The sequence below is a fragment of the Perca fluviatilis genome, chromosome 3 (genome assembly GCF_010015445.1).
Source record: "Perca fluviatilis chromosome 3, GENO_Pfluv_1.0, whole genome shotgun sequence".
Lineage (NCBI taxonomy): Eukaryota > Metazoa > Chordata > Actinopteri > Perciformes > Percidae > Perca > Perca fluviatilis.
The window spans coordinates 34,248,839-34,276,669 of NC_053114.1; the positions used below are offsets into that span (position 1 = coordinate 34,248,839).

The following is a 27,831-nucleotide window of genomic DNA, read 5'->3' on the forward strand; positions in this document are numbered from 1 at the left end:
TATTCACTTTAAGAGATGCCTTTATTTCTGATGAAAAACAGTTTGAAGAATCTTTCTAAATTAAGTGTTCTGTGTTTGAGATCCTAGATCAAGTGCCATATTAAAAATCTTAAACTTAAAAACAAATAAATCTAAATTATTACCATCTAATGACCTCCCAAAAGCAAACTGTTGACATTTTACAATTTTACAACAACTTATTTTCATTTTTAATTAATTAGTTATATGTTTATGTCTAGGTCAGTAAAATATCAGAAATAGTGAAAAATGCACACCATTATCATTATTTCCTTATATTTACCATATTATGCTCATTTCCAGTTTCACACTTATTTTTTTCTAGAACATGTTTAGATGTTTTAAAAAAACATAATTTTTCTTATACACGCTGTCTGAATACATCTGTATTCGCCCTCTGTCTGAAAAGCTCAGTTTTAGCACCTGCCCATCCCTTGGTCTCTCTGCACCGTCATTGCAGTCGGGGAATGACTGTAATGGCACCATAGTGACACTTATATATAGTATAATTGTGACATCACAACCATACAAAAGTCTTGACGGCATGTTTAAAAGCACTCTTTCTGAATACGTGCTATGTGCATTTCTCTGTGGATTGAGTGTTTTGATCCTGGATTTGAGGCATTTTTGCTTAAAAAATTATCAATTATTAAAATTAATCATTTCAGCCCAACATGGTACTCAAACTTGTGCAATGATTTGTCAACCTGCCTTTGCCCCTGTCACTGTATCACATATCTGAATATAAAAAGTTTCCATATTTTGCATACAGTAATGAACCACAAAGTTGACATTTCCAATCACCCCGATCATACGGTGACTCTTTTCTCTAAGCTAGCAGAACAAAAAAAGGCATGAAAGTGTAGAATGAAAAAAGAGGGGTTGTGGTGAGACAAACATGGCTCCTGTGCCCCACTGAATGTGTGTGTGCACAAGAGGGAGAAAGGGAGCAAAACGATAGAGAATGAGAGAGGGGGGCGTACCAGTGCAGTCCCTCATGCCTCCTGCTCTATGTACAGTGCTCATTCATCCCATTCTGGCTTCCTCCAATCACCGAGCAGCATTCCTGCATGCAGGGCCTCCCAACAGCATGGGGCCTCCACATGGCCATGTCAAGTGCCAGGCCCACTTGCATGAGTCAACAAAGCGAGCAATAAAACTAACATGGGAGTAACACGGGAGATCCAAATCAGAATCTGTTTGTTCATGCAGCGGCACAATGAATGAACAGGAATTTTTGCTAGTGACGTTAGTGAATTAGACGGTATACTGGTATTAATGTAACGGTTCCCAGTATGTAGAGAGAAATGCAGGAAAATGGGACATACTGGAAGGTATTGAAAAACACTCTCCTCCTACTCAACTGTGCTTTTTGAAGTGAGGCACATGTACATTATAATGCTTGTGTGGACGGATCAGCGAGCATCTCACAATAGGTCAGAATGATGAATGAGACTATGTGACAATACCTGTTACATGCACTGAGGAAAAGCATACTGCACTGAGCGAGCTTCACGTATTGTTATGCTCACTCTGGAATTCTCCATAATGACATTTTACATCACTGATGTAAGAGAGATGTCCTGTGATTTAGGGGTAATATACGGCATCTGAATGAGGAGTATAGGGCGAGTGTACTCAGTATGAATGTACAAATGATCCCAGAAATACCAAAATGTCTGTATCGTCACACGCGCTGCAGTTTTATTAACTATGATAATCTACCAGTGGAAACACCTGGTGTTTTTGCAACTTCATCGTAGGCGATGTTTATTGTAACTTCAGTAATATCTGCTGCCTCAAAACAACTTGTCTACCGGAACCGCATAGCCCTTTACATATCCTAACATTACAGGTCAATGTATTCATAGATATATTATTATATATGAAATTATATGCAAATAATGTATGATCGCTAGGGCCATTCTAGTAGTAATTAGAATTCCTTTGAGTGTTAAAGCACAGTCTACTGTTGCACAAAATTGTCAATGTTGTGTTCACAACTTGTTTCCTCCGCAGCACATATTCATCATTATACTATAACTCTAAAGCTAAACTACAATTCGGCAGTAAAATTATTGATTTATCTATAACTACCCACATCTTCCCACCTTCAGTGTAACCTCCACTGCACTCATGTGACCAAGCAGACAGTGGGGAGGAATGGTAGGAATGTGAATGCAGTCTCAAAAGTACACACACACAAACACACACACACACACACACACACACAGATAAAGCTACACTGCTAGAATAAGCCAAAGTAACATAAACAAATGTCAGTGAGAAATCAAGTTGTCCCAGGTATATAGAGCTCATCAGTGTGACAAGTTGACTTTTTTTTGACTGAATACTTTCTTAAAAAATCCCTGAGTGAACTTCTGGAATAACAGAATAACCACTACTATAAGGAGCTTCCTTTGATGTTGGTTACCTCATTACACAAAATATTGCTGCAGCTTTAACATGAACATGACCCAAGTCCAAGACTTGGGGCTATGGATAGAACAAGTGCTGGGATTGAAATTAGGTTATGATTAGACCTTGGATTTAGGTTATTGCTGGCTTGATGAGGTCAAATACTGTATACCTACTTCAGTGGAGCTGTGACCCTACACCGAGCATCAGCTTGAAGCACATCATGTAATGTGATGCAATGCAATGTTATCAACTACACTATTTGGCTAACCTCAATGACCTAGTAAACCAACAGGATGAAATAGCACAATCCATCTGAGTTGCATCATTGCAGCAGTAATATCTATTTGTACTCCTGGGATCAAATAGTTAACAAATTAAGCAGCATTACAAAAGACTAGGAAACATTTGGTCTCTGTATGCAATAAAGGTGCAACTCAGGGCAAATAATTGCCATAGGAGAATATTACATTTGTACATGGCTCAAGTGTGAACAAAGCAGTACAATTTCTGGTAAAGGCCCACTCAAGAGTATAATGCTCTTACATATGATCTCTGTGTAAAGTGTACAAACGGCTCACAAAATACTTTGCGGTGAAGCTTTGATTCTGAAATGTGACATTTGTGAGCTATGCAAGCTGTACTGCTTTTGTAAAAAAGTGGAAATCGGTGTGATGGACAAATTAGAGAGAGAGCTCTCCTTCAAATGGCGAGATTACAAGATAGCTTTGCAGCACATTGCATTTGAAAATCTCTCACCTTGGCACCTGGCTTGTCTCACGCGCATAATTCCAAATAACATTGAAGCAGCTCTATGTAACCCTCCTGTCAGGATTGAAAAGACTCAAATGGAACTTTTCCACCACTGAGACCCACATGTGAAGGCCAAATTTGGTAGATAGACAACCCCTGAAATGTTTTATACCTGAAAATGGTTAATGGTTAAAATTGCATCATAATGGAATAAATAAAAGCCAGGAAATTAATTTGTTTTCCTTATTATACTATCTTAACCTCTGTCAAAGGTTTTAGATGTTTTGTTTTTTTCTTTTACCTAAGATCCAACCCAGGCTGTCTGTTTATACTTATGTAAAATTAACACTAGCTTACAACATTTTATTTTCAGATATTTCTAAGAGACCGTGCTATTCATTAATGTAAACAAAACAAAATCATCACAGTCCATTGAACATCCCAGGAGAGAAAATCATTTAAATTCATTGCAGACAAAATCCAGACGTCTCCTTTCATACAAACACTTCTGTGCTTAAAATTGCCTCTCTGGCAGCGTGAATAGGCGCACACAGGGCACCATAAAAATCAACATATTCACTGCACAAATATACCCAGCTGAAACTCAGCCCAGGGCATCTTTAAATAATATGCATCCTAATTTAGCATGGACTCTGGGGAGGGGATCAAGATGCACTCACAAATCGCAGCTGACACACCCATGCTTACACACAAGCGAGCAGGCAGGCACACAGGGTGAATGCCCCTCAGCACACACACACACACACACACACGCACGCACACACTCACACACACACACACACACACACACATGCAGATACTTAATTTATCGCTAATGTGTAATGAGCTATTCTTCACACGCGCTGCTGTCCAACAAATTCTGGTTTTAAGTCTCAAGAGATATGTGTATGTATGTTCACATAAATACTGAAAGAGTGCAATAAGTTTGGGCCCAACGTTCAAACCAGGCTAGCAACTAGAACATAGTCAGTAAAGCTGTAATTTAAATAAGTACCTCATTTATACATCAATTAATTTAGAAATGCAATTACATGAAGTCATTAAGGAGGGGATATCTCAATCTGCTACATGACATGGATGAACGAAAGGTAAGAATGGGTATAATGTATTTTTCTCCACATTTACCCAGTAGACTGACTTGCCAAAATAACAACCACAAAAACAACCTACACAGAAGAAATCTTTTGGTGACCTCAAAGCTGTTTCACACTGATAGAAGACACATGAGCAGTAATAGTAAAGGCAGAGGCAAGTGGTTCTACATACAGCATACATCCCTCTACAAATGAAATGTTTAATATTCTGTAGCTGCCACTATACGGGAGGTTGAATAGCTGGCCTTCTGGTGTAGACATAACAAACTGGGGCTCAACACAGGTAAAAATTACAGATGAGTTCAGAAGGAGATGGATGTAAACTCTTAAGGAACCTAAATGTGGAGCCCAACATTGACTCCATCTTACTGCAGTGGATAAGGAAGATCAACCTGCCAGAGGGGCTGTTTATTCAATCTATACGATATTTTTTTTATGTGGCTATTTCTGTCATTACATTACATTACATTTCATTTAGCTGACACTTTTATGCAAAGCAACTTCCAATAAGTCCACTGACTGACAACTCCTTCACTGTATGTGCATGCATACTGTACTTGGTTGATAACTTGAATCTACCACTTTCTACTACGTTCTGATACCACTTTGATACCACTGAGTGTGTGAAACTGTAGAATGAAGGATAACCTCCAAAAAATACCACTAGCTCACTGGAGTGGACTGGCACAACATAATCAGATCAGCCAGCAGCTCATCATTGGGATTCCATATTGAAACATGCAACATCAATGTCCCATTGTCTAAGGTATAAAGTTATACAAATGAAGATCATACACAGAGCTTATATTACACCACATAAGTTAAAACAAATGGACCCAAATGCATCGAAACTGTGCTGACATGGCTGTGGTAGGACTGAGGTAATAGATGTTTTAAAAATTATTCTGAATGTTCATATTCCTAAATGCCCTATTGTATGTATATTGGGGAGAATATTGGATAATATACAAGAAAGACCTGTACAACGGATAGTTGAGCTAGCTTTTCTCTCCGTAAAGAGGAGTATACTCATGAACTGGAAAACACGCAAATTGTGGAATTGGCATTGGCATTTCCCCTTGCGGGATTAATAAAGTATACATTATTATTATTATTATAAATTATATTGCTATAATAAATTTAACTGGTTGAAGGAATTTCTGGACTTGCTTTCTATGGAGAATACAGCTGCAACACTTGCATATTATGCTTATGGTCTAGGCGCCCATTGGACTCTTATTAGATAATATATGAACAATAGAGCAACAACTTGGCTGTGTAGTGTTTGTGTTTTGTGTTATGAGTATTTCATGAGTATCTGTACCATAAATAACAGCAGCCAGCAGCCAGAAAAATAGTGCCAGAAACAAAAAACAAGCTTTAAAGGAAAGTTTAATTTCTAGAGGCCAATACACACGAATATTGGACTTACATTAAAATGTGGTGAGGGGAAAAATGTAGGATGCCCATGCTGCTTTGTATCTGCTGTAAATGTTACATAGTTACAAATTTCCAGCTTCTGTGATGACACAAATGTAAGAGTTTGGTATCTCAGGTTTGTATTAGTATCTTGTTTAAATTGTCCAACAATCAATTATTATTAACACACATTTTATCATTTGGTCTGTTTTGCTTGACATAACTATGGAGTTGTGACACCCCTAGCTTGATGAAACACAATGTAAGTAAACAGAAGCAAAAGAATATTAAAAAAATGTTTTGTTTAAGATTTTAAGTACATTTTGAAATTTGTTGGGAAGAAACTGCTGTTATTTGATTGTCATGCATAATGCCATTCAAGCTTTTGCATTTAGTGATGCAACTTTTGTGACAGTGATACCCATGACTTCACTGTGCTGCAAACTTACATTTCTGCATTTTGTGGAAAAACTTAAAATGTCATGACAAATAACCTTGTTCAGACTTTTTTCTAAAGATGCAATGTTTGTAACACACCAACCTCACTAAATTAAAAATATCTTCCTCTAAATACTGTGCCAAGCCAAAAATGTAACCCCTTGTGTAACTTTACATCTCCATGATATTTAAGCTAGAGAATGGACTGCCCCACAGTACCCTGGTGCAGTGTGGAATAAATGGTTGACTCAAAAAAAACATATTCCTCCCACCACCATGCCCAACATTGCACTGGGTCACTTCAGCAGTTTCCTACAGCTAATGTTCCTCGGGTGTTCACTCCAGATATTAACTTCGTATAAAACAAGCTGTTGAGATGACCACGTCTGACCTGAGAATATTGGAGGAATAAATGTGTTTTATGGAGAAAAACAGTAACTAGATGTTGAGTTGTAGAGTGATCCACCAATTTCACATAAAATAATGTAATCTAATTTCTCCTAGAGGTAGTCTGGTGATTTCAAAGCAAGCTAAGAACAAGACATCAGCAGTGTGGTCATAATAATGAGCTAGCCCACAGGCCCTCACAGGCATGTCAAGAGCATGTGAGAAAATGCTGCTCATTTGGATACCTTTATTTTAAATTAAGGTCATCATAGTATTCACTTAGATAAGATGGGTTACAGTGTGTTCAAATACTCAAAAACCTGTGGTTGGCCATTTGTACCTTTTTCATTTACTTTTATGTATAGATTACTACAAAGAACACAATAGCACATATCACTATAGTCTATATGGTGTATAGGGTAGCATTACAAGTTAATACATGAGGAAACAGGGAGCTGTGATAAACAAATAATGTTATTAGAGACACATCCAGTCCCTCCTGGAATTCGTGATGTCGTGATCGCGCCAATTCACACGAATTCAACCAATCGCCGTGAATTTGGCGCGACTGGCAATTTTGACCAATCACCGCAACTTTTCCGCAAATTTGACCAATAACCTGAAGTTTCCCGCGACTTCAACCAATCCTAGCAGTCCCACGTGCACTCTAAGAGCCACTGACCAAGCGGGAGTGAGAACGGGTCGATCATTTCCTTGTTTCTGATATGAAGACGAGACGTGTGTCACTCGAACATCTCACATTTACCAACATTTATCAATCCTGTCGGCTCTCTGCAGTGGGCGGGGCTGCAGCTCAGTTCCCCATGCACACACACAAATACACAGACAAACACACACGGTGGATGCAGGAAAAACCGGAGATAAGACGTAGGCTACAGGATGACCTAAATTGAGGACAGCTACGCTCGTTATTGTAAGTGTAATGATAAGTTAAAGTCCAAGTCCAATAAGTACTTTATCAAACCGTATTCATGAATGTGTGGCCCAGGCCAGGATAGAAAATTAACTAACAATGTAAAGATCAACAAGCCACTGACACATATGTTCAAATTTGATTAATTCAATACATTATTATTTTTTGTCTTAAATCCACCAGCCATTTTCATATTATACCAACATTTGCAGCATCATGAGCCTTTTTGGTAAGGTTACTAGCAAAATCGCAACTTTTTTTGCAACTTTCACTGTCTCCTGCAATTTCATTGCAACAAACATACAGAAGACTTCACAACTTTTATCGCCATTTTTTACAAAAGCTCCTACGAAATCAGGCATTTTAGGCTGCAACAATCTCAAAACAAGGCTGCAAAATCCTGGAGGGACTGAATACGACTGCATGTTTTCCTTCTAAACTTTAGACCAGTGGTTCCTGACTTTGCTAGCCTCGAGTCAGCATTTCTCCTCAGTCGTTAAGTCATGATCCACACAGGCTCTTGGAAACATGGAAATTAAACTAAACAAGATGTTATTTGCATATAAAAATGCTAAAGGCATTACAATAATCAGATTGATTTGCTCATAAAGTCTTGCAGGAGTGCAGATGTTTTTTTAATAACTATATGGACTGTGAACACACAGACACCCAGGCACTTTTGTACAATTGATTTGCTTGTGATATGTTAAGTGAAGTTGACATACTTCCTTTTGATCTTTAGAATGGACAAAACAAGCTCTTTGTTTGTGGATGTAGCAATGGCCCTTGCCCTCAAATTCGCCCCGCCAGCACCCGTTAATTCATCCACGTCCCAGAATCACACCCAGCCCCCACTGTCTCAGTTCCCACAACCACCAAAACGCACAACATTCATGCTCCACTTTCTAAACCCAACAAAATGCAAACACAGAGAAACATGCACACGCCAAGTCACCCTTAATGGTGTTGTTTACTGGCCGTGATGACTAATAACAATGCAAAGTAATTATTTAGTAATAATACATGCATGATGATGCTGTCAGTTTGTGCAGAGCAATACAAATGTGGCTTCTGCTCTGAACCAAAGCTCAGTTTGATGACAATTCTTAATTATTTAAATGGATGTTAGTCTTGGATTTGTTTAATGTTCTTTCAGTCATTTTTTAAATGTGATACTTTGTAAAAGCGACCAAATGTCAAAACTGCTTGGTCACAACTTTTAATAATAAAATTCACAGTGCAAATATATCCATTTCCTCTTCACTCTTATCACAAACAACTTCCATCACAACTGCCATTTACCCACAAGAGATTTCATCATGTGGATGTGATCGCCCCCAGTGTGTAGCACTTACTCTCGTGTCAGGAGGATCTCAAGGGGAGTAATTCCTTACTCTGTCTCTGCTGAAGTCTGCGGGGCATGGTAATCTAACTCTATATAAATTGTATCCTCTGACCTTCCACCATTAGATCAGATGGAAGTCAAGGAAGCATCCCTCTATAGTTGCCTCCCTTGTAAGGCCTTTATATGCATAATTGAACAATGAGTAATGGAACTCGTGATAAGATTACAGTATTTCTCAGACGGAGATAGTGTCTACCTGGATGTGCCAAAGTAATTTAGAGTTTGTGATATATTCATTACACCACGCTTGACTTTTCACCACCACACCAATCCCTGTGCACGATATTCCTTTATTTCTTATCATGTTGGTAATAATTACTGCAGATTATGTCATAATAAGACATTGAAGAAAGTTGCAGCAGCAGCAAAACTATGTACTATCTCCAGACAAAGGAGAAGGATAAAAGGAAAACTGTAACAATGCAGCTATACACTAAGCACAACTCCACTGGCTGATGAGACAAAAGGCAATGGTATTAAAGTTTTGAAAGAAAGTGTGTGTTACATATGTGTTGCAGGAAGAGAGACAACACCCATGAACCGCATTACTGTAAAACAATGTAAATCATTAAGCAGACATCTTTGCTAAGAGATGTACTTTGAAATTGGAAAAAGTGTCAGAGTGAGAAATAGTGAATAATAATAGTGAATAATAATAGCGTGTGTAGTATTTGCATGGGCTAATGAACCAATCAACCAACACAAGATATCAGCAATAAAATATGACACAAGATATTGTAGACATTACAGGTACTGGACACAGGCAGTCAAAGGTAGCCCGATGTGATGGTGTGCCTGTTCTCACATCAGGAGAACAGGCAAATTTCAGTTAAAGTAAGGTTGACTTCAGTTCACTTCATCTGGTGCCCCTGATCCATAATACTTGGGTGGGAATTCAAAGTAGGGCTGCAACTAACAATCATTTACTTAATTGATAAATCCGCCGATTGTTTTTCTTGATCAATCTATAATTCGAAGAACCAATGTGGCATCTTTAAACAATTTTCAAAAATGTATACATTTTATATTTGTATTGCTTTTTATATTTTGGTATTATCCACTGACATTCTGCACAGGTCTTTGAAATCCTGTGGTCAGTGTTTCACCCACTCGTCGCCACCTGTGTAGGCAGACTTCCCTCTCCAACAAGCACGCTTCCACTCTCAGGAGCCACCGCAAATGTCTGGGAAATAAAACTATGTGCTACTGTGCATGTTTCACCATCAGCTCTCAGACACATTCTTCTCCAATTTGGTCAAGATCGTGCATAGAGAACGTCCTTTTGATGACAATATTACTCTTTCCTTAAAATCCTCTCATTCAACTGTCTGAGCCAGTGTCTATACAACCATGTGCACACTCCTATTCGGTTATTAAACCGCGAGAAAAACTTCGGCAAAGCAATCGACACATGCAAGACTGAGCTGCTTCCAGGGCACTCCACTCTTATTAATAAACACCAAAGGCCGAGCACACGTCTTTATAATGAGCCCCATCCCGTGTTTGATCCGAAACTTCCCCGGTCGGTTCAAAGCCCTTTGGCCGCTCTCTGTGGCACCGTTCAGGGCTGCTCCTCGGGCAATGTGCTGCAACTTCGTAACGCCAAAGCCTCACAGCGCGTCCTGTCAGAGAAACCCATGAAGTAACAATCCAACCCTGCCTCGTACGATCATCGGTGAGGCCACATGAGGTGAACACAGAATACGGAGGGATACCGTGCAAGGTGCAAATTCACCCAGTAGCTCTCCTATCTTTTATCACAGCCCACTTATGTTCTAGTAACTGCACTTCAGTGTAATACGAGTGTCCCGCTGTCTCACACTGTATGCACTCCACTGAAAAACATGCAGATGATCAAAGTGTGTGCTTTTACCTTGCTTGGATGGACCACAAAACAGCGAAAGAAGACAGAACAGCCAAATTGTACTCTCCACCGCCATGTACAGCCTTTGATTTCCAACAGTGGGGTAGCAGCGTACGTCTATACAACCAGCTATACCGTTATAGCGACATGCTGGACTCTGCTATTGTCTCCGCCGGTGCGTAAATGACTCTCTGTAAATGTTTAAGTCTCTTTGGTTCACAGTCCCCTGGATTTCCAAACAATAAGCTTAGTCGGGGGAGAGCCGTCGTGTCTCTCGGCGCTTCCACGCCATGTTGCGAACGAATGTTAAGTGTGTGTTGGCTGCTGGTCCACACACAGACACGCACGCGCACGCGCATGGGCGCACGCATACGCGCACACGCGCGTTCACCAAACACTGGCTGGCTGGTCGGTCGGTCGTTGCTGGAGTCCTGAAAAGCGGTCGGTGATTCTAACACACCCCTTCTTCCTCCTGCTTGTTCAACTCCATGCTTCCCTCTTACACTTGGGAGATTAATTCAAAGCGGAGACGCTGTAGAAACACTTGCAACACCAAATGTGTTCAAAATTTTACCCCAGGCTCCCTCTCTCTCTCTGTCTGGAATGATGAATTCGTTAGGGATCTCTGCTAGAGCAAAACGAAGTGTGGAGAATGCTCTGGCAGTTATCTGTAATGACTGCAAATGTGTTGCCCTGAATGAACCCAATGTTGCAGACATTAGTTATTTTAATGAACATTCACACATCCAGATACACATGTTCTAATCATGCACAATCTATACTCATTCATTCATATAATTTATCATAGCGTGTTTTCTTCAATGTGTGTGTGTGTGTGGGCGTGCGTGCATGTGTGTGTGTGTGTGTGTGTGTGTGCATGTACCTTTGTTTATCCACATGTTCAGATGTGTACTTATGGCAGCATTAATGATTGTGCGTAATAATGCAGGTCTGGGTAAAAAATGGAGAGTAGGAGAGGCACATGTGTTCCATGAGCAAGAACAGGCAATAGGAGGAGGAGGAGGAAACAAGGGGGGTGAGGAGGGGGGGTGGGGGGGGGGGCATTGGTGGTGTGCATCCCAATCAATCAACCAGCTCGCCTACTGCACTGAGTGCTGAGGGACTCTCTGACTTTTGCACATAGCATGAGCCAGCTGGAGCCCAGCCTTCCCAGAGCAGACAAAGACTTGCATCGTGCAGCATCACCGAAACCAGCAGCATCCCCACATTCACCACCAGCATACAAAGATAGAGCAGGGGAGAAAACCACAAGCTTTAACCAGATTAGATATGGCTATACATCAGTCTACATGTATATCAAAGCTGCTACTTGTAACACTGTAATGAACAAAGCATTGTTTTTTGAAGTTCCAAAGTGCTATATACACCTTTTGATGTCTACTTATAAATTGCTTTTTGGGATGAAAGAAAGCCTATTATTGAATCATCCTTTTCAATTTGAGTGAAAATGTGTGCTTTTAAATACAGCCTCCTTTTGTTTAGTTTCTTTTCAAAATGGGTTTACAACATGTAGGAGTAGAATGCTTTATACACCATGGAAAAAAGAGACAGGCAATCATAAAAGGAGGTAATGAAGGAGTTCCCTTTGGTAAAAATAGCTTGTCTCAGCGTATTAATTTAATGCTGATATGAGATTGATTTGAGTTGAGTTAATGAAATGGGATGGATGCATTTCCCAGGTGTCTGATTAAAGCAAATGTCTGGGCCATCATATTATGTAGTTGCACTGGAAAACTAAAAGCATTGCTGTGTCCTCTGTGATTGTTGTCAAGCAGTTTCTCCTTTTTTCCCCTTTTCAGCTCCCGTAAAATAATGAACTACCAGCTGCTCGCAAATCACTCTACAACGGTGCTATGATCTGAATGCACAAAACATCTATAAGAAATAGCTTTCGTTCAGGTTTGTCATAAAATGTTGACACTTCACTATTTGCTGATGTTTGTGCCTCTATATCCATCACACTGAGTGTGTGCTGCACTACAGTATTGGTACTGTAGAAAAGTGTTAACAAATGAAAGCAGTACCAGTGTACAATGCAGGACATGATTAGGCAATGTGAAACTAAGTTTATGTTGCAGTGCTATAGTCCAGACAAAGTTAAATGACTTGTATCCCATCAAAACCACAAATGCTGATCCGGTGGAGGGTACGACCTGCTTCAAGCTATGTTCTTAATTATGAGTAACCTGATTCTCTTAAACCTCAATCCTACTGTGCATGCTGCAGCAACAGTTGAAACCTCATCTGCAATTTGTTACCCACAACAGACATTGCTGGCCATGCACTCTGGTTGATATGTATTATAAGATTGGTGGCTCTGTGATTGAACACTGGTCTCTTACCATATTTAAAGCAGTTTTGTAGGCTACAAGATGAAAAAAATGTGCTCCAGGAATTACAGGACATTATTCCAACAGGAACAGCTTTCCTTTCACAGTCAAACAAGGAAAGCAAAGAGAGAGCAGGCCAAGTGCTGAGAAAATTATTTAAACATTTGATGCTCTGCCCACTGAGACCAATTAGGACAGTAAACTCATCTGGCTTGAGTCAAACTGCAAAAGGTTTTAGTAGTTTCTCTTGGCAGTGAACGGTAGGTTGGTGTTGCTGTTTTTCTTTGAAAACAAATTAGATCTTTCTATTATAGACAATATTGTAATTGGTTGGCGAGGAGCTGAGCAACTCTGCTCCAGAAAATTAATCTTAGTAACTGTTATATTTACGGTGAGCGAAAGTGCTTTTCTTAAAATAACTGCATAGGATGAGATTAAACACTTGTTTACAGTACACTTTAGAACACGCCAACCTGTATGGCTTTCTTTCCAGCTCCACACCAAAATCAGAATCTTCAATACAAACGTAAAATCGGTCCTTCTATATGGCTGTGAAACCTGGAAAACCAACAAATCAATCATTGATAAACTACAAGTGTTCATTAACAACTGTCTCAGATACATACTGAGGATTTGGTGGCTCAACAAGATATCAAATGTAGACCTGTGGAGACACATGAACCAGGACCAAATCCACATTGAAATCAAATCCAGAAAGTGGGGATGGATCGGTCATACACTTAGGAAGGATCTGAGGAACATAGCAAGACAAGCTCTGGACTATAACCCCCAAGGTAAGAGGAAGCTAGGGGAGACCTAAATCCAACTGGAGACGGTCCACGCTTGATGGAGGACGCCCTATGCTCCCAAGGGGGCCAAGAGGATTAAGTAAATAAGTAAGTTACAGTACACTCACTCTGTTCAAGTCGCTCAAGTCAGTCACTCACAAGAATATTCTTGAATCAACTGAAGAAATGAAATCTGCCATAAGCAGGTGTTTCAGCATCATACACCCTCCGCCAGGCGACCTTGCTGAGGCTGAATAGACCTCAGCTTGTGTCCAGATGGCTATCTTGCCACATGGTTCTACTTGAGCCACAACCACCTTAGGGCTCTCTCTGCCACAGTCGCACACAACACAACATCTATTGCATGTCTTTCCGTCCTGGGAGAAGGATACCTCCTCAGTTGCTCTTGCTGAGCTTTCTAACATGTTTTCCCAGGGGACTGTTAGCCCCAACATGGTGATGTGCGTGGAAAATTTGGACACAAGAATGATATTTGGTCTTAGGGAACTTGAGCTGTTTCTCCAGCTCCACCAGCAACTTACAGTCCCCTGCAGAGGTCAAGATTCCTGCAGAACTGAGGGTCCTTGCTGCTCCGCTGCTCTGAGGAAAGTAATGGCCCGTTTTGAGGGGCGGGATCGCTTGCTCCACTCAACTCTGGTGCTGATGTGTTCTGCAATTACCTTTAGGACTTGATGATGGCACCAACAGTATCTGCCCTCTTCTAGTGTCTTGGGGCAGCAACTCAGGATGTGCTCTATGGTTCACTTCCCAATTACGAGCACAGCAGGCAATGTCGGTGTCTAACCTTTGCCCCGAGATTTGACGGACTGGGAAGCATGTCGTAAACTGCCGAACTTGATGCGGGTGGGTGGGGTGGGGCACAGCATTCCACAGCTCAGTAGCAAGTCTTCAAGCATAACCAAACACAGATAAAATGATAAAATGAACAGTTAATGTCTATTATGGTATCTTTTCAAGCTAATAACATATTAAGTGGGCTGTCTAATGATGATAACACATTTATTGGTCGTGGCCACCATTCTTAAATGCTTGGTGATACATTACAATCATTTCCATAAGACATAGGTGAAACATCACATTATAAACACCGTTAGATTAGATGAGGGTATTTTCCCCTAATGAATATTGTAAAGAAATGTACATAGATTATGTCATAATGAGGTTCATTAGCCACTCTGTGGTGCAGGGATTATTAACTTTTTATATGCCCAAATGACACATATACCATCATGGGTTGGTATTTTGTGTTAAATAAATGGTAACATGATCATTATAACATCCTTTTAATTGAGTCTTTCAGTTTTTAGCCTTCATTTGAATTGTATTAATGATAATGTGTTTTTATACTATGTTAAAGAATTGAAAAGTAGTATTTTGCTGATTAAAACATTCAATTGCATTACTGTCATCTGCGGGGGATCTTACAGTTAGACATTCAGTGCTGGATTAGAAATCATTGTGGCTGTGTGGCAGTCAGTCACCAGTGCAATTACGGCCCCAGTGAAATATGTAAATAATGGTTAGCTGCAGTTCTGTTTATTTGGTTCCATTTTTATTTAGCCTATTAATCAGTGAACCTTTCCATTCCACAAGTATTTAAAGGAGTGAGAAAACTATACTGTTTTCTATTGTTCTATTAAGCTTTATTTTTCCATCTTGACTTTGTATAAAAGTTGTAAACAAATAGCATGCGATCTAAAACTAAAGCAAAAAATAATGACCAAATCACAAGTGCAGCTTCAAAAGTAGCTTTTCAAGGAAGTAGTATGAAATGACAGCAGTTAAAATGTGGCTAGGAAAAAAGGCATTTGTCACCTTGTCTCTTCCTCTTCCCTGCTTTGTTTGTGCCCTTGTCTCTAGGCTGCAAGTGTGACTGTCTTGTCTTGGTAAGGTGTGTGTATTTGAATGCTGAGTACAGTAGCCTCCGTTGGGTTGTGGCTGTCTTTCATCTTTCTCAAGGTCAGAGACACAGCTCCATCTGACAGTAGAGCGTCTCCTGATTAGGTAGGGAAATACCACAGAGACAGACTGACAGACACAACAGTGCCCTCAGCTGGAGGTGTTGAGGAGTGACCACAAAAGGTCGAGACACAAGCATGCATCATTCATGTCAACGGAATAAAGGGAGCAGCGGTGACCTGAATGCTGAGCAATCCCCATGCACAAAGAAAGATGTTTTCTACATTCTGAGAGAAGAAGAGTGTTTCACTGTAACTTTCATTCATTTGATTTCTTCAGCTATTCACACAATTTCAGAATTAACTAAACTTTTCCTTTCTGTTGATAACAATATATATATAAAATAGGTCTGCCAGAACTTTCAGTCAAAGTTCTTGTTCTGCACAATTTCACTTTCTAGATTATGTAAACTGCAGTGCTAAAAGACACATATATGATATATATATATATATATATATATATATATATATATATATATATATACAACCCATATACAGTATATATATATACAGTATATATATGTATGTATGTATGTATGTATGTATATATATACATATATATATATACATATATATATATGTATATATATATATATATATACTGTATATGGGGTCCATTTCTAGCTGGGTTGAATCAACTACTTTAAAATGTTTAGTGAACAAATACTGTATGCTACGGTCCATGGTCCATGTTTGGATATGTAAATGAGGTTGGTGTATGATTGCCTTGCCAGTGTTATTCCATCTCCTTCCGCTGGAGGGATGCCCTCCACATGCTTAGTCTGGAGGAAAGCGTCTCCATAGAAACCAAGACAACGGTAGCACAGGGCTTAGAGGGCGATTGGGCAAATGTTTTTTCATTAGGACAATGACACGAGGGTGCACTGGTGCTGGGCCGCAATTGAGAGCATCAGTAAGGGATGTTGACTATCGAACAAGAGACACTTATTTTTACCTCATTTAAAGTGTATTTACACACCCAATGATGAAGATTACATTAATACATTTTGGTATTCAATATGAAACAGGTGGACTAACATGTTTTTTGTGTGTGTGTGTGTGTGTGTGTGTCTGTGTGCGTGTGTGTGTGTGTGTGTGTTTGTGTCTCTGCAACTGTTTGTGTGTGGTGGTGTAGCACCTCCACATTTAACTGACAAAATGTGACGTGTTATGAAATTTCCGTATAAACTGAATACAAAATTTAACAGGACATTATCTAACTTAAAACAAACATTTTAAAAATCCGGATGACAAACAGATTTTTAACACAAAACTCAACTTTTAACTGTAAATCTTTAGTGATTTATGGATTATTTGTGGGTCAACTGCCAAGAGAGGAAGCAGAGAAGGAATTTTCACTGATCCAAAGTAAACATTAAACTCCAAAAAAATACTGTATCTCTCTGCCTCTAATGTTGGTGCTAAGACGTCTGGCCCATCTCTCACCCTTCATTTCCTCTTTTCTTCTTTCTGTCTTTCTTTCTTTTTCCATCCTACCCCTCTCATTCTCTCACTGTCTTACTCAATACTTAATATCCTGCCTTCTGTCTATATCCCATTCAGAATGATGACAAAGCACACAGCAAAGAGGACCCAGAAAAGACTCATTGTGTTGCATCAATGGTTTGTTGGGAAAGCTCATGGGGGAAATCTGACTTTCCCATTCTAATCTATGCAGAGTGAAGCACGGTTGGTGAGCTGAAGTGGGAGGGAGAGAATGGGCTCTGTAAATACAGAGTAGGACCAATACTCTCTGAAAGAAGCAGCCCTTGTCCTAATTAGCTTAAAAAATAGATTTTGAATGTCAGTTGAAAAATGCAAGGCGTTAAAGAAAGAAGCTCATCAGCCTCATCTCAATTGTGACCATGTTTGGTAAAGAGACGAGAGAGGCAGAATGAGAGACAGAGAGAGAAAGATAAAAAGGCAAGAAAGAGAGGGCCACTTATAGCCAACTCTTCTGTAGATTTCTATTTAAGGTTTACGCCATCATGGCCTTAGAACAACCTGTCAGAAGCTTGTCTAGACTGAAACTATGCCTGATAAATATTAATGGAGAGAGTGAGAAAAATGAGGGACTGGCTGGAGAAACAGTGTGAGGTAATGGCCAGCTTTACAAGTCGACATATCCATACCCATTGGCCCCGATTTGACAGATGACAGTTGATAAAAGCCATATATCTATCAGTATTCACCCATAACAATCTCTCACACGTTTTCATGTTTTATTCATTGTTTATTTCATAAGAAATATTACTGATTACACCCTGGAATGAGTAATCTTTGATATTCTATACTTAAAAAAATTGAGAACACTCTATGCCTCCTCTTCTTGCTTTTGTGTAAATTGTTGTGGAAAGTAAATGTCAATGTCTTATCATGTTGCCACTATTTTCACAATACAATCAGACAAATAAACATTTATGCCCATTTTTAATTAATATTACAATTATCAGTAGTATATTTTGCATTTTTGACTGGAGGGACAACAGTCCTTTCAAAGATGATTTTAAGATGAAGGTACGTTTACCAAAATCCAAAATTAAACATACAAATAAATCATTGTGAGGATATTCAATTTTGAATTTTGATAGATAGAAAAAGCGCCTTATAGGAAATAGCAATACTATAATATAATAATAATATGATAATAAAGTACACCTTCACAGGGAAGTGGGAGCACAACTCAGCTACAAAACAGTACCATGACACTGTAACTAGTAAAGCGTTTTTCCTAAGGATGGTAGTCTTAATATTCACTATGCTCACCGCTGTCTATTTTGACCTGTATGATAGTTTATCTAATAGTCTCAATGATTAATCAAATCATCTGTGTCAGAACCCAATGATCAGAGCATGGTAGAGCCCAGTACAATATGTAACATATTATGATATAGATATCATCAGATTATTACCGAGACCTCAAGATGTGGTGTAATTTGCAATGTAAAATGTATGTTATTGAAAACCAATGGGGCTTGACAAGTAAGAAAAGTGTTTTCTAATCATTTTCTCTGAGTGAACTCATATGGCTTAGTCTACTTGATACTGTAAATGCGTTGCTGTGGCAATATAAAAGTAACACTGATCTCGCAGTAATCCTTCAATCACCTCATTATTACATTTCAGAGGGAAATATTGTACTTTGTATTTCACTATCTATCTTTGAATCTGATTGTGGAGCACTATTCACTGTTTGTAATGCATGAGGCATCATCGTGCCCAAAGTGAATTCCCCCCCCCCGGGGACAACAAAGTATATCGTATCGTACTACAACTTTAGTTACTAGATACTCAAAATATCGACACATACATGGCCGGGTTAGCTCTGTTGGTAGAGCAGGCGCACATACTGTATAGAGAGGTTTACCCCTCGACGCAGCGGCCACAGGTTCAACTCGGATCTGCGGCCCTTTTCTGCTTGTCATACCCCTCTGTCTCCCCTTTCGTGTCTGTCCTGTGAAAATAAAGGCCTAAAAATGCCCAAAAAATATATGTATATCTACACATACGAAATATTATCAACTAATAAAATATGATATATTATTACAGATTAAGCTACACAGCAGTATAATTCCATTTTCAATTCATAACAGAAGTTATCTCAGGACACTTTACAGATAGAGTAGGTCTAGACCACACCCTATAATTTACAGAGACCCACAAGAGCATGCATTTTGTGCGACAGCGGCAAGGAAAAACTTCCTTTTAACATGCACAAACCTCGGACAGAACCTGGCTTTTGGTGGGCGGCCATCTGACCAGTTGGGGGAAAGGGAGAGAGAGAGAGAGAGAGAGAGAGAGAGAGAGAGAGAGAGAGAGAGAGAGAGAGAGAGAGACCTAAGTAAAATAAATGTTGAATGCAGGATTTACTTATGACAAAGTATTTCTACACTGTGGTATTGCTAATTTTACTTAAGTAATTGATCTGAGTACCTCCTTGATCAGTGGTAGTATGTATGCTTATCAAACCAGTCACAAAGTTTGTCTTTTGTTGAAAAAAGTCCTTCTTAGTTAACCAAGCAAATGTTTGCCAACAAGTGTGTTTACTGCCAAGAGATTGTTTCCTGTGGCTAAGTTTTCCTCCAGACTCTCTCATTGCAGTGAAACAGCAACCCCAGCTGGAGAGCAGGAGTCAATTTAGTATTTAGTTCAGCAACAAACTCAGTTATTTGATATTGAGGTTTGGGCCAATGGCTTGGATACTGATGTGAACAATGATCCTGTAACAAGTGAGGTGTGGTACATCTGAAATTGCAGAGTGTAAAGGAAATTACTTCTAGCCTATTGTTTATTTCATCCAGGGTTACTGTATCTTTCTAATATTGCTGCAGAATTTATATGTTACAGTACTATATTGTACATGTTATACACTGTGTATAACATTTCTTTTGCCATAGCAAAGTACGAACATTGCTGCACAGGACAAGAAAAAGAAACTGAAGAAAAATATCAAACTACACAACCACACAAACGTGTGATTAGAAGTGTTACAACTTTACTTCTGATGAACTGTAAATGCAATGTGGTTATCATATAATGCTACTGTTGGGGAAATGGTCAGCAACGAGTCTAATAGTTTGCAGTTAAACACCACACTGTTTACCTCCGTCGGTGGGACAGGTTCAGCACCATGGACAGAGAGCTACACAGTGATTGGGTCAACAATACCACGTCAAGGATTAGAGTAATCTGCCTATTGGTCTGAATAAAAGTGACAGCAGACTCACGCACGATGATTGGTCGAGCGTCATGTTAGTTAGGATTTATCGCTCTGTTCGTACCGTACAGAATAAAGTATTATAATAGTCTAATAGTTTGCTTGCAGATATCGTCCGATTGGCAGTCCTACTCTATTCACCACGCAGCTGAAGCTTCCATTGGAGACTGTGCACTTTAAACAGAGAAGCTCTGCTATCTGGAGGAGGTAAGCAGATTACGTTTCCTGTGGAATCCGTAATTCCTGGCTGTAGTGAGCAGCTCTATCAAATATCAAATCGTCTTCGTACATATACAGCGAATTAGCTGACTCATTTCATCCAGTAACGTGGAGTTTGCGTGTGATTGCAAGTGGCGTGTGTGTGACCGGTCTCCTGGAGTGTGTGTGAAAATGTCCCGGTGGTTTAAGTGAAACCGGAAAGATTCAGTCGTTGAAATCTTATCACCACTATTGAGACGGTGCCTCGAGGGCTCACACATTAAATCCCCCGGCAGAACGCCTGGACGGCGAAGCTTAGCTTATAGCACCCTCTGTTAAACGCCTTCTTCCCATAAAGTATGTTGTTCTGGTAATGGTCTAATGCTCCCATCAATGGACTGCTTATGAAAATAATTGCAGATAACCACAGGTTATATGCTTCAGAAATAACCAACTATAGGTCCTAAACTCCAGTTTCTTCTTATTTGACAGGCTCAAGAGACTAAATCTAAACAGCGGACTCCACACTTTATAACACATGGCAGGTGAGTGATTATAAAATAATATACTTGGTAAGAAAAGCCATATGCAGTCTGCTGCGTCTAACTGTTGTGAAATTATTTGTCTCAGAGCCCAACTTCCCCCCACTGCCGGGATTCATTCCACTCAAGCCATGCTTCTACCAGGACTTTGAGGAGATCCCTGAGCAGCACCGCAGCATGTGCAAGAAAATGTACAACCTGTGGATATGTGAGTGGCTAAAAGTTAAAAGATTCCCTGTTGCATTATCATTGCATCAGGCTAATATATCAACTTTGGAGCTTAAATTTGAACTATGAAACTTTAAACTGACTTTTTCTGCAGAGGCTACCTGACCATCTAATATAGTAACGGAAGCCAGGACTTTCCTGGAGGTCCCATAAACTGTCCTCTCCTCTGTGGTTAACATGATAACAACTATGTAACAGAAGGGCAATGGTTTACAAGGGTCCCTTTGGTCCAAAAATATATTCTTTTTATTGGCTGTGGCTGTGTTATCCTGACTGGTTTATTTGCTAATGAGTCATAGCACTGACCAGATGGCCTTGGTTTGAGCAGAGCAGTTAACATTGAAATTGTGTTGAACAATTTTTGCCAGAAGCACTTTCATCAAAGTTTATTACACCATAAACAAGCAGTGCAATGATGTTTGTGATATTGCCCTGGTCTGGAAGCTCCCTGCCCGTCCATGAAGACAAGCAAGGGAGCCAAGTGCAGGGAGAGCGAAATAACTCAAAGCTGCTGCAACATTAACACAGGTGCACTGACACTAGCAGTTATGAGTAGAGCCATAAGCCAATATACAGTAGAGTAACATGAAGATAATGAAATCAAAGGTGAAGCTGGGATGTCGATGCAAGGTTGCAATTGATTTTGCCAAATGGAGCCAGTCTAGAAGTGCCTCTCCACTCCAAAATGCATGCTGTAAACCACAGACTGATTTTGATTGTGTTTGCAGTGCCCACAAAACGAAATGTTTCCCATTTGAAATAATCACTTCTGCACAACAAGAAATATGTATCTGTTACTCTGAGCTATTGCAATTTCACTCTGTTCTTTCTGCAGGTGTCGACTTTTTTAGTAACCGATACACATAAGCAGGTATTCAAAGTCCCAATCTGCTCTTTCCCTATGTAGCATGGCATGCACATTGCTTGCATATTTGAGTGTTATTCAGCTTGTACATTCTTTTGTTCTTCTTTTTTTTTTTTTGCATTTTTCTTTCACATTTCATGTGTGAAAATCTTTTGAAGCCAATATTTTTTTTTGTGTTGTGTATTTTAGAACCGTGTTCCTTAATAGCTGTCATATTGAAGCTGTGTTTGGCCTCATCATTATCTTGTAAAGCACTTTGTATTTTCTCTATGGACCAGTATTTGAAACTGATTGGCCTTCTTTGCGAGTTTAGAAAAGAAAGACAGGACCAAAGCACAGAGCTCCAATTAGAACTAAGTGCAACTTAAGGGAGGAGTACTGTAGCCTCATAACATTACTGAGAATTAATAGAAAAGGACACCCGCAAACAGGCTATTACTGGAACACAAGCCATCTTGTGAGTCAAGCATTTCAATTACATGTGTCACAATATGTTAATGCTGGCTGCCTTCATATCCACTCATCAATGCCTTTCTGCATGTGCATGTCTGTGTACCAAATAGATACTTTTTTGCACTTAAGATGGTATGTCTGTTTTGGTCTTAACAGTGAACAGTGCTACTCTTGCGGTGAATCTCATTGGCTGCTTTGCTTGGATGTTTGGTGGAGGGGGTGTGACCAACTTTGGACTGGCTATCATCTGGCTCCTCATGTTCACGCCTTGCTCGTATGTCTGTTGGTTCAGGCCCATCTACAAGGCCTTCAAGTAAGTCAAATAGAAAATATTGACATTCAAAATATTGTTTAGTCTGTGCTCCAGTGCTAACTTGTTATATAGTTGTGTGTTGTGTAGCTGCATTTTGCTGACACAGTTGTTGTAGTTAGTATAAAGCAACACAGTAATAACGTTATAAATAGCACACAGACTGTAGTAATATTTGACTGTGTTATATTGCAATATAAGGTATTCAGGCATAATATTAAATGCTACTTTTTAGCATTTTATCTGCTCAACAGACACATTAACTGTGCATCACATATAATATAATCTATGCTATGATATCAAGTAACTGAGAGTGACAGAGAGATGATTCTCACTCAGACATTCAACTGTTATTATGGTTGCATACCGTAATAGTACTTTTATGATCATTGCCTTCACCCTTTCATATATCTATGCATATGTGCAAATTTGGTAGATTAGAGGACTACTACAGATCACAGGATATTTCCTTTTAATGCCATGTTGAAAACATTTTATGTGAAGATGCAATTCGCAGTTGAGAAGCTCAATCAACATTTTTTTTCTCTTTTGCGGAGTCATTTGTAAATCCTGCACCCGACACTGTTATGCCATCCATAGTTACTGTATAGTTTATATAATATATACTTATCTAGGGCGATGGTCCATTATGGATGGTGGCTGTAAGTTAATTTTTCCTCCATTCTCTGAAAGTGTTGAATGGCAGCAGATATAAATGATCCAATCACTCCCTCTGGAGACAGAAGGGCACCCAGAAAATCCTCTCTATCTGACATGGAGATCTTGCGTATCATGAGGTGACACATATGTAGCACTAACTGTCTGAAATCTTGTAAAATCATTCCTTTATCTTTTAGGCTTAGGTGTGCTTCCTGCTCCTTGATCAGTTTGCTGAGTCAGGGGCAGCCAACATTTTGTCTAGTACAGTAGCTGATGCCCTGAAGCAATATGTGGGTCTTACCTTCCACTCTGGTGAAGATCAAACCAGACCGACCAAAGCACCAAAGCAGGGGCAAGAACTCATCACAGTCTTCCGACAAGGCCATCCACGGCTGTGTTGTCATCACTACAGAAAGGCAGATGTGGGAGAAATGATAGTTTTATGATGACTGGCTGTGAATGAACCTGGAAAGAATCAGTGTGTGGATTCCTAAACATAAGTTATAGCCTGTAGAGCCACAATAAAGGGTGAAGCCTGTGTTGGGGCAAAGTGGGAATAACCTATATCACCCTTGAATTCCTTCAAATGTACATATAACATGAATAACATCACACAACATACAGTATGCAAATGGCAGATTAGACATATAGTAGTGATTTATGCATAGTAGTGCATTTATGTATGTGTAAATATTTATTTTTCTTATTTCTGTTTTTTTTTTTAGGAGTGACAGCTCTTTCAACTTCATGCAGTTCTTTTTTGTGTTCATGGCCCAAGTTGGCATCAGCATCATCCAAAGCATAGGCATTCCTGGATGGGGAGTATGGTAAGAGTCAGAGATTGAAAATGTATGGAAAATATTTCTCACAAAAAGGTCTTTAATGACTTACATTTTACAATATTCAGAATACAAAGGGAATATGTTTCAGAATCAGATTTTTGCACGTTTATCAACCTTTTATTCAAACGATTTCTTTTTATGTTGAGTCATCACTTATTTTGAAAAAAAATTTACTCAAGTAAGAGAAAATAAACTCTCAAGTAAGTGCCATTACACTGACTCATGCTTAGAGGAAACCAGTCTAATGCAACTCAAGTACCAGAGCCATTGTTGAAGTTCAGATATTTCTACATGTGTGTATGAGTGACTTATTCATTGTTGCATTGTGTGCATTGATTAACATAAGGAATAAGAAGTTGTTTTAATAATACTACAAAATCTACCTTTGAATGAGCATTTTGAGCTCAAGCAATAAGTCCTGTCAGGAGGATTTTTTTCTAAAGACCTTGGTCCCTGCTTTCATTAACATGACAGTGATTGAACATCAGAAATTGCCCTCATATAACTTTTATGATAGTCCTGTTATTAGATTTTGAGAGGCCATTAAAGAGATTCTCAAAATGTCACCTCACTCAAGCTGATGATCAGAAATTAATATTATGACAGCCTCCATAAAGTTTATAAATGTCACCATGTGCAATTGGATATTCTCATGTATGAGCTATAAAACTTTAAAACTTTATATCGCAGTACTTAAAGTACACAAAAATTACTGGCATTTAACATCCAGATGTTCGGTGGTGGTATCATGATGAGGAACACCAGACAATCCAATAACAGATAATTGTGGTTCGTGTTGTGTTCATAATCTAAAATTAATCTTTTTTTTTATTATTAAAATTGCGTTAATGTTCATCTGTCTTTTTCAGTGGTTGGTTGGCTACCATCTCCTTCTTCAGCTATAATATTTTCATTGCGCTGATCATGTTGGTACCTACTATCATGTTCACTGCTGTGGCCTCACTGTCCTTTATTGCCCTCACCAGGGTAAGAATTTAACTTGTGCATTTCTACACAGGCCATTTATTAGAATACTGTCTGTCTGTCATTGTTTTGAACTTCCAGATTTCTTTTGCCAGAAGTTAAAGATTTATTTTTTGTAGTAGAAAATAATGTTACAGCCCTTTGTCAGTCCAGGATTTAAGATTGATTAATTTCCTCTCATGTCAACAAAGCATCATTGTGAGGTTTAAAATGATTAATGCCAGAATTCCATTCAAATCTTTTTTGTACGTAATGAAACTGTTCCTTAAACAGACTCACAGATTATGGAACACAGTTGCAGAACTCCAAAAACCATGTGATAACATTAACTAAAGTAGCAAAAAAAACACTTACAGTACCTTCCACACATGAAGGCGTTGATAATAACTGTGAAATCACCCTACCTGCAGATCCATAATTTCTACCGTGGCAGTGGGGGCAGCATGTCCAAAGCTCAGGAGGAATGGTCTACAGGAGCCTGGAAGAACCCTCATGTGCAGGCAGCGGCCCAGCAGGCAGTGATAGGGGCAGCTGCTGGAGCCATGCAGGATCATTCCAACTCCCCCAGCCCACAATATAACGACAACCAGATGTAGCCTCTTCGAGACAGAGGTGTCAAGGAAACAGTTATGCCAAAGTTTGAGCAACAGGGTTAGGAAGACTTTAACATCTCCCACAATATTGTTGATTATTAAGTTAAAAAATGAAACAACACTTAGATTTTAACATTCCGTTTTTACATTCAGGCCAAATCACTGATTCAGCAGAATTGTCAGTGATTTCAAGTAATTTCATCATTTGGGAAACACAGCAAAAGCAGAGCATCTGTGGGAAGCGAGTTTTCGCCTTCCTGTATTAAGGGGCATGCTGATATCTGTAGTGTTTTATATAATTTCACATGTCTGTTTGTTTTCTGTTCGGGAGGTTGAAATGAAAGTAGTTTTGAATGTGTATTACTTTAGTGGCTACATGAGAGCTGCGTGCTAATGTACTCTTTGTGTTGACCTGCAGTTTTAGCAAATTTTACAAAAGAAAGCAAAAGAATAATAATTTTGGATGTACAATTACTGTTGTGATGAAGATTTAATTATTTAGTATGATGTTATTATTTTATTTATTTATGCATTTATTGATTTGAATGATACATTGTTTAGGATGTATACAGTTACTTTATTTGTTATTTGTGCGTTAATTTAGTTGTTAGTTTAGTTGTTGTTGTCTTGTATTTAAATTCAAAGGTAAACCAAAGATCCAATGGAATATTGTAATTTTAATTTAAATCATGCTACTGTATGTGACCTCAACATAATTCTATGCAGTTTATAAATGGTTGTACTATAGTGTTGAAAGGAAGTCTGTCTGTATTACAATGAGAAGCAGTAGCATTGCAAGACTTTAGCTGGATTTGAATAGAAACAGAAAATTGTAACTTGAAGACATGTCTACCTTACACTGAAAACATCAGATTTACATCACAGAGTAATTACATCAGTGTGAATGGTTCTATGTATAAATTCAGCAAGAAAACAAGTGAAATATCTGAGCCCTGTGCTGTAATCAGCTCTAGTTTTGGACAGAATGTCAATTTAAAAGACAATTTATGTGTTCCCCTGCAGTATGGATATTTGACCACAGAGAGGCACTGGTGGTTTTAGTATGAAATAAAAACATATCACATATCATCGTACAGATTACCTTTCATTCATCCTTCCGCATTTATCTGCATGTATGATAGTCCCTTTAATTCTCTTTTTCTTTGTCTCTCTTTCTTTGTGTCACTCCCTCTGCTCTGCCTTCTCTCTCTCCCTCCCCATCACACTGGATGAGTTTTTTGGAAATCGAGGTAATCACTGAGCACCCACCCATAGCAACAAATATCAAACAAATATCTATTTGTGTCTATAAGCTACTGTACATACAGTTCAGCCACTTGACAGTTATCACCTTTATACTTACATCTGCAAACTTAGCATAGTGAGCACTCTTTTTGGTAACATCAAATCTTGAGACAAGCTGCTAAGTTTAAGACTGCAAACATCATCAATGTATTATTATTATTATTATTATTATTATTATGCAGTTACTCTTTTGCTTAGAGGTTGCTTAGAGCCTCTGTGTTTCTTGTTTGAGTAATTTGTCATATTTGCCCCATTGAATCAAGAC

At 39.0% G+C, this 27,831-nt stretch overlaps 2 protein-coding genes across 4 annotated transcripts in view; one reads left to right on the forward strand and one right to left on the reverse strand.

Annotated features, from left to right (window-relative positions):
- The window catches only part of igdcc4 (immunoglobulin superfamily, DCC subclass, member 4), a 51,281-nt gene extending 40,190 nt beyond the window's left edge, over positions 1-11,091 (reverse strand). For all 3 annotated transcript variants that reach the window (XM_039795695.1, XM_039795694.1, XM_039795693.1), the window contains exon 1: positions 10,761-11,091. In XM_039795695.1, the coding sequence (XP_039651629.1) occupies positions 10,761-10,827 (67 nt within the window). In that variant the 5' untranslated portion in view covers positions 10,828-11,091. The remainder of the gene's footprint in view (positions 1-10,760) is intronic.
- A 9,506-nt stretch (positions 11,092-20,597) lies between these two features.
- LOC120556580 (secretory carrier-associated membrane protein 5-like) lies at positions 20,598-27,355 on the forward strand. The gene is made up of 7 exons (XM_039796269.1): positions 20,598-20,793; positions 21,277-21,329; positions 21,415-21,534; positions 23,029-23,185; positions 24,568-24,669; positions 25,554-25,671; positions 26,079-27,355. The coding sequence occupies exons 2-7, from the start codon at positions 21,323-21,325 to the stop codon at positions 26,262-26,264; spliced, it is 690 nt and encodes a 229-aa protein (XP_039652203.1). The 5' UTR covers positions 20,598-20,793; positions 21,277-21,322; the 3' UTR covers positions 26,265-27,355.
- Positions 27,356-27,831: the final 476 nt, after the last annotated feature.